At 42.6% G+C, this 12189-nt stretch overlaps 1 protein-coding gene across 1 annotated transcript; it reads left to right on the forward strand.

Annotated features, from left to right (window-relative positions):
• Positions 1-7858: 7858 nt before the first annotated feature.
• Positions 7859-11965, forward strand: LOC306913979 (uncharacterized protein). The gene is made up of 6 exons (XM_079490833.1): positions 7859-9438; positions 9557-9697; positions 10271-10389; positions 10563-10784; positions 10876-11441; positions 11565-11965. The coding sequence occupies exons 1-6, from the start codon at positions 9258-9260 to the stop codon at positions 11839-11841; spliced, it is 1506 nt and encodes a 501-aa protein (XP_079346959.1). The 5' UTR covers positions 7859-9257; the 3' UTR covers positions 11842-11965.
• The last annotated feature ends 224 nt before the right edge of the window (positions 11966-12189 follow it).

The raw sequence follows: 12189 nt of genomic DNA on the forward strand, positions 1-12189 counted from the left end.
TAGTCTATTTTGTACGGATTATAGGAGGGTGAATGCGGTGACGGTCCAAGACGCTTTTCCTTTGCCGAGGATGGAAGACTGCGTGGATAATTTGGGGTCTGCTGCTTTTGTTACTAAACTGGACTTATTAAAGGGTTATTGGCAAATCCCCTTAACCCGTCGTGCCTCTGAAATTTCTGCTTTTGTCACACCGGACCATTTTCTCCAGTATAGTGTCATGGCATTTGGCATGTGCAATGCGCCCGCTACCTTTCAGCGAATGGTTAATATTGTGTTGGAAGGGGTGCCTAATTGCAATGCATACCTAGATGATTTGATCGTCTATTCAGGGAGTTGGGACGAGCATATTGAACGCTTGTACACAGTGTTCACTCGTCTAGCTAAAGCTGCGCTGACTTTGAATCTAGCCAAATGTGAATTCGGCAAAGCTACCGTGACGTATTTGGGACGGCAAGTAGGCCAGGGGCAGGTGCGACCTATTGAGGCTAAAGTCGCTGCCATCACCGCCTACCCCGCTCCCACTACGGTTCGAGAGTTGCGCCGGTTCCTTGGCATGGCTGGTTACTACAGAGGGTTTTGCAAAAACTTCTCGACTGTTGCTTATCCCCTCACCAATTTATTGAGTCCTACGAAACCCTTTATCTGGTCTCTCGAGTGTCGTTATGCATTTTAAACTGTCAAATCTCTCCTGTGTAGTGCGCCGGTCTTGGCTGCTCCCGACTTCAGTCGCCCGTTTACCCTGGAGGTGGACGCGAGTGGTGTGGGTGCTGGAGCTGTCCTGCAGCAGGAGGACGTGAGTGGACTTGTCCATCCCGTTTGCTATTTCTCCCGGAAATTCAACAAATACCAGGTGAAATATGCAACCGTGGAGAAAGAGGCCTTGGCTGTATTGTTTGCGCTGCAGTTCTTTGAAGTGTACGTGGGGTCGAGTCCGTTGCCGGTGGTCTGTTACACGGACCACAACCCCTTGGTAATCTTGCAGCGCATGCGCAATCACAACCAGCGGCTCATGAGATGGGCAATTCTCATTCAGGATTACAATTTGGAGATTCGACACAAAAAGGGGGCAGATAACGTAATGGCAGACGCCCTGTCTAGAGTGTGGTAGAGATAGGGTCAAACTTTGTTTGATTTTGGGGGTGGGGGTGTTACATACTCGAGGATTGTATATTTATATGTATTATATATGATACCGTGACTGTATTTCTATATATTGTATATTATACAAGGGGTATTTATATATATATATATATATATTATGTTATACGTGATTATATTGATATTATAGTATACAGTGATGTGGCATAGTATGGAGTGCTGATTGCAGTTCTCAGTCACAGGTCTGGCTGGTGCTCGGAGGCGGAGACTTACCTTCCACCTGCCCACCTCGTCAACGGGAGCCTATCATCATCAGAAGGCCAGCCAGAGGAAGACTACTTAAGAGCAGCTGTGAAGCCAGCTCGTTGGCACTGTGACTCAGTCTGACATACTGAGAGCACCTTGTCCAGGGAGCTGTGTAAAGAGTCTAACATTCACAAGGGACTCCAGTGTGGAGCGCTCTGCGTGATTACCTGTGGTACCGTTACAAGAAGTTATACTGTGTTGTAATAATCGGGAGTGTGGGAGCTTGATTTTTGTAAACAGTTTGTATTTTGGTTAGGACTAGAAAGAGTAGAGAGTTTAGATAGGTTGATAATTTGTAACCTTTCTTTTTCTGTTGATGGTTAGGATTAGCTAGAGGGTTCTGTTTCCATTAGGATAGGTTTAGTCTGTTTTGTTGTTTTCCCTGAGTTGCCCCATACAGCCTTCTTTTTGTTTTCATTATATATAAGTAAATCATCTTTAAAGTTGATCTTGTAACCGGGCTCAGCTCGGGAGGGCTCAGCCCCAAACTTTAAGTTGGTTGGAAACCCAGAAACTACCGTTATTAGTCGCTTACAGGTTGTCTAGACAGGAGGATATTATATATATATGACCGTATTCTATATATATATTCATGATATACCATTGTATTAATTGTATATATATACCCTCTGTCTATTGCATAAAATAACCTTATTGAACTGGTGCAAATAAAAGCGAATTCCCTTGCCAGCCTTGTTGCGTCCTTTAAGTACCCCTAGATATATGAAGGAAACGTAACAGTCCTATAAGTAAGTAAGTAAGTAGTAAGTATTTAAGTAAGTATAGCATATAGTTGTTTGTTTGTCTGTGGTAGCCTATAGTTAGCTAGAGTTAGAGGTAGATAGTCAGATATAGGTAGTCAGACAGAAATAGATAGATAAAGTCAGTAGGGATAGATAGAAATAGTTTAGGGTTAGGGTTAGTTTAGTTTAGTTTAGGTTCGTTATGGAGCCCAATTCCATCAAGGAGCTCATGGACTTTTTGGTCCATGGAATATATCCAGAAGGAGCCGATAAACGGATGAGATTCTGTCTCAAAAGAAGAGCCAACTCTCATAAAATTATAGGTAAGCAATTGTGTACAATTCAATATCATCCCCCATGCCTTATCCCATGTGTTCTCTTCAACTCATGAGATTTACACTCTCTGACCCAGATGGAGAGTTGTGGTACTTGTGCAGGAGGAGGGCAGAGGGGTTGCTCCAACATTGGGCCAAGGTGGTAACATCTGCAAAGGCGGCAAGTGACATATTTGAAGAATTTCACAGCAGTGATATGGGTGCCCACTGTGGTGCTGACAAAACCCACCATGCCATCATCACTCGGTACTTCTGGCCTGGTATGCAACAGGACATTAGAAAATGGGTAGGGAACTAAAGTCAACTCATATTTACAGTCAATGCTTTCCTTTATTGAACTATTGTCTTTCTTAAATTCATTTATACAATGATTCTGTGCACACTCTTCCTTTAGATACAACAGTGTCCTCAATGCCAAAAGCGTGTCTCCACTTTAAAGGAGAAAAGCCAATACAATCCCATAAAGGTGCTATATTTTGTTAAACTAAGTGCTCATGTATACACCCACAAAATATTATCTCATATTCATGAAAACATGTCTTTCAGGTGGAACAACCATTTGAGTTGGTGGGAATGGACCTGCTAAAATTAACAAAAACAGAGGGAGGTAATCTTTATGTCTGTGTCATCATGGACTATTTCACAAAGTGGGCAGAGGCCTACCCTCTTAAGAGCAAAAAAGCAGAGGAGGTCACTGAGTGTATATTAGATTTTGTATAAAGATTTGGTGTACCTCAAAGGCTGCTTACAGACAATGGTACTGAATTCAAGAACAAGGTACAGTATATACAGTAGCCTACTGTACAATAAAATATATTTGTTTAATATATATATATATATTTTTTTTTTATCGTATGACTGCTCCTCACTTTGTTTTCACACCCAGATCAACGCAGAGCTCTGCAAATCCCTGGGGATTAAGAGGAGCTTTTCTACACCATACCACCCCCAGACCAATGGGCTTGTGGAAAAAATTAATGGCACCATACAAAGGCAAGTTATATTGGTTAAAATATGCAGCTATATCAATACACAGATGTTAATTAGCAATGTTAAATGTCCTCTACATGACATGAAATTTTCAGGTCTCTCAACAAGCTGGCTGATGAGAACCCTCAGAATTGGGACAAAAAACTCAAGCCATGCATGTTCGGCTTGCGAACTAAAAAACAACTCGCCACACAGTTTAGCCCTTACAAACTCATGTTTGGGAGGGAGGCCAGATACCCTTCAGAGGTGGCCGACACATATGAGGTTAGAGGCTCTAATTCTTACAGGTGATTAGAGGTGGTGGTCATCATTTGCCTAACTTAATACATTAGATTTAACACTTGCATTTCTGTACTTGTAGATAACACCTGAGAAGGTAGAGCGATTGGCAGAGAAGGAGGTCATAAGCGAAGGACTGAAGGATCAGGGGGAGGTATACAAAATGGTCATCCACAACGTGCAGAAGTCCCAGGATAAAATCCGTAAGCGGAAACTTCTGCACGGTGTGGATGACCATTTTAGGGTTGGGGACTTTGTCCTGCTAAAGAATATGGTTCAGGAGGGGCGCAAGGGAGGGAAGATGGAGAGTGACATGCTGGGTCCTATGCAAATAGAGTCAATTGAAGAGAAGAGTGTCATTCTGGTCCACAAACTGGGCACCCGAGTTGCCAATTTTGACCAGATAACACGTTACATTGAGCCAGAGGAAAGGATTCCAGCCAAGTTGCAGAAGCTTGGTTGCCCTTCTCCTCTGGCTTTGTGTTCCTCTTCTACCCGTCCACCTCCACCTTTCATTCCTGCAGAGTCCCCTTCCCCTGCCCCCCCTTCTCCCTCACCAGTCTCCTCACCACACCACCTCCTTCCGCCGACCCTCAACCCAACTGAGCCTCCAGCCAGGGCTATAGTCCACCCTCTGATGACCCCATCCAGACCAATGGTATTTACTTTCCAGTATGTGATATTCACTATTCTGCTGTTAGATTGTACTATGTACAAATGACTAAAATTATATTTATTTCCAGTCATTGATGACATCTGCAGGGGACATGGAGAAATGCTGTGGTCCAAAATTGGACCATACAAATTACTCACTATGGACGCCTCCACACACAAAAAAGGCCATACGCTCGACCTGGTCATCACTGACTCCATGGAACTGCCCTTCCCCCCCTCCCACGCCAAGCCCAAACGCCAAATCAGCTTCAGAAATTTCAAAAAGCTTTGCAAACGCCCTGACCGTGTAAAAGGCCAAAGGTGGGAAGAAGAATGCAACAATGCTGGAGTTCATTCTGAGCGTGGTCGACGCGTGGACCGCAGTTCAGGCGCCGGGGGGTGTTGGTGAGCAGGAGGCGGAGGAGGGTGCCGAGGAGGGGGCAGACGGTGGTGATGAGGAGGGGTGGGAGTCGGACGAGGACTAGGTGGGGTGCCTGCTGCCCCGGGATATGACCCAGAGTGCAGGAAGAGTGTTTATAAACGTATCTGGCAAGAAAGAATTAAGCATGATGTCCACATTGAGAAGCTTCTCAAATTTGTTGTTGACCAATTTGTTGTGACAGTGGAGAATGTTCCTCATTAAGAAGATTTGTGAAGGCAAAGAAGAGGCACCATCCAAGCAAGCAGATAGACTAGGCTATATTTCAGAAAATTTGCTTATTTAAAGTGCTGAAGGCAAATCGTGTTAATTTATTACATACATGTTTTTTAGGGGTATTAAGGGCTGCTGAATCCAAATCTGCTGTATACTGTAAAGCTCAAAAATGGCCGCTAAGCCCTCAAAATGGACCATTTAAAGATGGCGGCCACCACTATACTGGAATATATTACAGTATATTATTTTTGACCAAACAAGGTAGATTTGTTTTTTCTGAGGAAACTGATTTAAACTCATATATATTGTGAAAAATTACATTTATTGGTGAATATTTTCAGTGTTATTTCGCGTTAATCAGTTTAAACGCGCCAAATTATTCCCAGATGTAGCCCAGGGCATGTTCTAATGATTTAGCTAGGGCACACAAGTCAGCGACCTTCAGGGTTGCCACAGCGACCAAAATCCATTATAGCCACCACCACCACCACCTGTAAACGGTTTTGGCTCTAACGTTTGAACCAAATTATCTACAAATGCAAACTTGATATGTATTTGTAATTTGTATGTAATTCATCTGACTTGATCTGGACAATAATAGACGCATGTTGAAGGGCTTAAAGGCTTTAGGGTGGACCCCTAATTTGCATATTTCCAAGATGGCAGAGCTATAGGACAATTTGTCGTACCTGAACCTTTGACACTTTTGGTAAGCCCCCCCCCCCCCCCCCCCCCCACACACACACACACACACACACACACACACACACTAGGTGCCGTACGGCATTCACAGACTTTTGGGCATCCCAAAACAACTAGTCTGCAGCACCTATCACCTAGCTCTGAGATGGTATGTGGTTGGTATAATGACCTTGGTCATAAAGGCTTCCTCTAGGCTGTGGTCTAAGGTGCAGGCCATCTCTAATACAGACACTTTCCTGGACTCTTCATCAACCACAACAACATGTGGTGTATTAGCTGTCAAAGATGTAAACATATAGGATATGGTCTCCCCAACACCCAACTTGAATAGTTGTGTTTCCCTTGTCTGCTGTTGCTCTTGTTTTCTTTATTTCAGTTACTGGGCTGGTCGTCGCGCTACCGAGTGGATTTACGGGTAGACAGGAAGTGACGTACGCGGCTCCACAAGTAATTTGCCGCAGCGAGCATTTCAGCTTTCTTTCCGACTTGACTGATTCGAGGTGACTCAGCGGAAAAAATAATTCGAGAATGGAAGACTGGGTGTGGCGGTTGAATAACGCTGTCCTGCGCATTGTGAACAACACCCCGGCGTTGGTGAACGGAGCCCGAATGAAGCAGGAAATGGAACAGGCAAGGCTCACCATTGCCGCTGGCATTGCTGCCCATGGCACAGGTGTGGTCACCAGGGGAGCAACAGCCGCCCAAGATGAACTCTGGATTGAACTCTTCGGTTATGTCAATGCTGCGGGGAGACAAAACGACGTCCGAGTTGCCGTTCACGCCAGTGAGCCGGTCTCTGACATGCTCGTGGAAATGCTTACTATCTGTCACCCCCACCTACCCCACGACCCCTAAAGATTGTCCTCCGGTTCTACGCGTTGGAAGCTCACCAGGGAAGCTCACCAGGTAAACGCTTCCCTCAAATTACAGGCCTTAAAGCAACCGTCATGAGCTTCTTGTGAAGGATCCTTCTGGCTACCAACGCTGTACACTTTAACCTTGAAGTCCATTCCAAGAAGACAAGACCCTTTCTGAACTGAAAACCAATAGTTAATTTAAAGATTCAAACAAAGATTTAGTTGTATGTGTGATGGCTAATTTATCAATTTGGATACAATAGTATACAATCTGAACCAAATTGGTTCAATTTGTATACTCTTGGAGTTAAATGACATTCCCCATACATCTAGCCAGCTAGTTTGTGCTTCCCACATCAGCATCTTTCTTTTGCACATCCATGTGGTTGCAGTGACTGGCTAGTCTCATCTCATCCTCCTGCTATTGTGTCTGCATGGTTGTCATATTCCTGATTTCAGTACATATGGGACTCCACAACAGTAAGTAGTACTGTACTAGTAAGTAGGTCATAGTGGCTTATTATCAGAGCTGGATCGAAGCCATGATCTTGTGGTTGAAAGGTGAGTGCTCTACTGACTGAGCTGCCAATAGTGTCAAAGGTAGGCCTAAACTCATTTTAATATAGCTGCCATCTTGGACATATGCAAATTTGGTGTCCAGACACACCCAATCATAAAGATAAGTATTCCATAATGTCAAATTGTCAAACAACCTGAAATAGACACCAAGTTTGCATTTGTAGCTCATCTGGTTCAAAAGTTATAGCCAAAACCGTTTTCAGGTGGCAGCCATATTGGATTTGGCCACTATGGTGACCACGAAGGTCACTGGCTCGGGTGCCCTAGCTAAATCATTAGAACATGCCCTGTATACATACATCTGGGCCAAATGTGGTGCTTTTAGAGTAGACCGATTAGCGTGACATATCCTTAAGGTCCTGGACTAAAGAGGTCAATTTTCACAATATAAATTATATTAAAGTGGTTCCTTCACAACTGATCTTAAATCTGAATATTTCATTCTATTCTCCATATATGAAAACATAAAGGACATTTCAGTCTATCTTCTACCTTGTTTAGCCAAGCATATAGCCTATGTATTTTATTATGTTTCAGCACAGTGGTGGCCGCCATCTTTAAATGGTCCATTTTGAGGCCTTAGCGGCCATTTTTGAGCTTTACATACAACAAATGTGACCCCACGCGATATAGAGACTGCCATCGCGGGGGTGGCAACTGTTCAGGACAGCTGAAAAACTATTTTATTTTTCCTTTTTTATTTTTCTGTCTAAAATGATCTGAAGCTATATTATTATTCATGTAATGTTAGCGCAGGTCTGAAATAGATGTCAGAGCTTAACTCGGCATGTAAACATGACATAATTGTATTAATGTTTAAGTGTAATGATTTTATTGACCGGATTATCCGTAGTCCTCCAGCCGTTAGCTTAAATGTGCTAATATTATAAGCTAACTGCATTACTAAAGCCAATGTATTGCGGTAAATGCGGCATGTCCGCGGTAAATTACTTATAAAAGTGAGTCGCGTTATATTTACCTTAAATACCAGCCAAAGTACATTCCAAATAAACAATTATTTGCCACGTTATGTTGTTATATCAGTTTAATTAATAAAAAACATTACGTTTCTTCTTCGTTGGTATAAGGGGAAATGTTGAAACACTTCCGCATTTCTTCTTCTTTGTTTTTGTGAAATGTTGAGTGACGGCCTGAGATTGGCTAATTCCGTATGACGCAGGCGCCTGTGATTGGCTCTGGCTGTGTTTTACTTCCTTATTGTTCCTTATTTCAGCGACAGAAACAGCTGCCTGTGTGTGTGGCGTTTAATGAACATGGAAGCAGAAAACGAAAAGAACACGATGGACCCTGCTGCTAGACGCGATTTTATCGCTAAAAGAATTTGTACTCTACTTAACATGTTGAGGGCAGAAGGTTTGAGACCAAGCCATCAACTAGAATTGGACAAGGAGCTCGAGGAGTTTTTAGATATGGATGACGGTGATGTTGGAAGTCTGACGGAGGAAGATGACTCGGACGAAGAATCCAGTTTGCCAGGTGATATCGACGATGTTCGTGTATTTGAAAATGATGACACAGACTGTAACATTGTCACAGTGGAGGAAAATATCCACGAGGAGACATTAGCCAACGAGGTTGTCCATCCTATTAGAGACAATGAACTCAATAAAATCCGAAACTTCATGTGTAGATGCACAAAGCGCCGGGCAGATAAAGAGAACGATTCCGCACAGTCGTGTATGCTAAAGTTGGATCCATTAGATGTATATGACAGACGTCAGCAGATATCCATGTTGGCGGCAGACATGAGAGACATGCTGATTATGGGACATTATGATACTCACATAAGAACAACAGAGATGACTAGTAACAACAAAAAAACGCCAACCAAACGGAAGGCTCCATGGACAGAATACATCGTCAATGACATAAAAATCTGCAGGACAACGTACATGTTTATGCATTGGTAAGCTTGTAGATTTGCTATAGCTAATTTCATGTAGCCTATATGATATTTCATTGTATATTAATTACAATTATATTCTGATTCTACATACATTACATTATACATTAGACTACATACATTCATCATACATGCATGATGACCACATACATTTTAAATGTTAAATGTTTTCATTCTAGCTTGGCAGAGAAAACACTCATTGCTATCCACAAGCAGTTCAGAGACTATGGATTTGTGCCACGCTCTGTGAAGAAACCTCGACAGAAGCGCTATCTGCAGCCAAATGACATTCAGCGGGTCATATCCTTCATAAGAGGTATTGTAAACAAGTGTAATGCTTTATGGTGTCGTCCACAATAACAGTCTTTGTATTGAGTTGCGCTTGAAATGTACTGTAATTTTCCAATCTGTTAATAAATACTTCAATCAATCAGGTTATGCTGCAGAGTATGCTGTGGTTTTGCCAGGGCGCCAAGCAAACCAGAAAAACTTTTCTGGAGAAGTCCTCTCCTCTAGTACCACCAGGGCAGAAGTTTGGCGTAAATACCAGGAGACATCAAAGAAATATGAGCCTGGTAGGTTAAAAAGAAAGCATGTTATGATGTAAACACTAGGGGTGGATGCTATGTGAAAATAAACAAAGTGTGTGTGTGTGTGCGTGTGTGCGCACCATGACTGTTATGATTTGTTTAGTTTAGTTTAAGTTTATTGTTTTTGTTCGAGCCATTTCTGTTCTGTTACTTTGAGCTGGGTTTTCTTTATACTAATTTTATGCTTGTTGTTCTTTTCCCCCACTGTGGTGAGTGCTGCACTGCTGCTATCCGGACACCAAGGGGAGCCTAGTGGTATATCAGCCGACTGGCCGTGTGGGTGGCGGCGAGTAGGATCTCACTGTAGCCCACGACCAAGGTTAAAGGTTTGCTGTGTTATGAATGCGAGCACCTCTTTTCACGGTGTCGCTCTTGCTCTTTCTTGCATGCTGTGTGCTTCAGTGCGTGTGTGTGCTTAGATATTCTTCCTAGTCGTTTATTTGGGCAAAGGCTAGCTCTCCTATGAACGTTTGGTCGACTGTTTTGCCTGATTGGCTCTGAATGTAGCAGTACATGGTTTTTAAATGTAATGTAATGTAATCTGTCCTTTTTTTCCAGATGCCCGTGTTTTGTCTCTTAGCTCATTCAGATACATCTGGAAGACGTTTCTGCCAGACATAAAGTGTACCAAGCCTATGTCAGACTTATGTTGGCAGTGTCAAAAGAACAACTACAAGGTACAGTATGTAAATCATTATGAATGGTCAAAATGATTCAAGATCACAAATATGAATTCTAGGGTCCTTGTGGTTACAGTACTAGTGGAATTGTGATGGAGATAGAAGAGTAATTACATGTGGATAACAATCCACTATGCTTGTGCTGTTTTTTTATTTTCCCTTTTGTACAGGTTTACCGAAGTAACGGTCTGGCAGAGGAAGAGAAACGTGACACACTTAATGTACAGCTTGAGCACTTGTCCCTGGTTAAGGGCGAGCGAGACCTATACAACTGCATGCGCAGAGACTGCAAAGAGATTTGCACAGATCAGGATCTGCATCTGCTGAACGGCCCTGTTCCACCTGCAAGCAGGGACTTCAAGATGCACTATTCCTTTGACTTTGCTCAACAGGTAAACTCAATTAAAAGAAAAAAGATAAAACAGATTTGTCAGTCTGAAAATACAAAAAATAATAACAGCCTAATTTGCTATTTTCTTACAGATCTTGTATCCACATCGCCATCACCAGCCAGGAGAGATATTTTTCAAAACTCCACGCAAGTGTGGAATTTTTGGTATATGCTGTGAAGGGATACCAGAACAGGTCAACTACCTTGTAGATGAAGGCATGACATGTGGCAAAGGGAGCAATTCAGTCATTAGCTATGTACACCACTTCTTCTGTAATTATGGGCTGGGAGAGACGGACGTGGATCTTCACTGTGACAACTGCTGTGGCCAGAATAAAAACAAGTTTGTCTTGTGGTATTGTGCCTGGCGCACGATACACAAACTGCATCATCAACTCGGGCTCCACTTTTTGATTGTAGGTCACACAAAATTTGCTCCTGACTGCTACTTCGGTCAGTTCAAGAAGATCTTCCATAAGTCAGACGCCCACAACCTGGCTGACATCGCTGCAATGGTGAACAACAGCTCAAAGCCCAACATCGCACAGCTGGTTGGAACAGAGGATGGCCGTGTGATGGTGCACTGCTATGACTGGCAGAAATTCCTCCAACCATACTTCCGCCCACTGGAGCACATCAAACAGTACCAGCATTTCCGGTGGGTTTATTTTATATTTAAACATTTGTATGTATTTATTGACACTTTTCAATTATATAAAAACTTGTGTTTCAACCCTATAACAACCACTACTTACATAATTTAATATTTCATCACATGCAGCTTTGATGCCAACAAGCCTGGCATAGTGTTTGCCAAGAAACGACACAACGATGAAGAAGAGGTGAAGTTCCAACTGCTTCGTGACGTCAACGTCCTGCCACCAAAGCATGGATTTCCCACTCTACAACCAGCAGGACTGGACAGAGAGAGGCAGGCCTATCTGTACAAACACATCCGAGAGTATTGTGAGGACTATGCCAAAGACACAACATGTCCTAAGCCACCACCCAGCCCACCATCACGCCCAACAAAGTCAAAGACACCAGCCAGATTGTAATAGGATGTTAATAGGATGTTATACCAGGAATTGTTTGCTGTGTTGTTTGCTGTGTGGATTGTAATGTTTGCTGTGATTTGATTTTTTATTAATTATTCCTGGTGTAATTATTGTATATATTGTGTGTGTATATATATAAGGTCAATGGCCTGAGTCACGTTATGTATTTCTACCTTAAATACTAGTCTAAGTACATTACAAAAATGTTTATTTAATAAACATTAAGGCCTCTTCATCCTTGCTTGTTTTGTTGGAACAATAGGGGTCACTGTTTTACCGAATATTTGCCGTTGGGATTTCTCAGATTTGTTTGAGAAACGGATATTATTATTATGCTATTATGATTAA

The sequence above is a fragment of the Electrona antarctica genome (assembly GCF_951216825.1).
Source record: "Electrona antarctica genome assembly, chromosome: 2".
Lineage (NCBI taxonomy): Eukaryota > Metazoa > Chordata > Actinopteri > Myctophiformes > Myctophidae > Electrona > Electrona antarctica.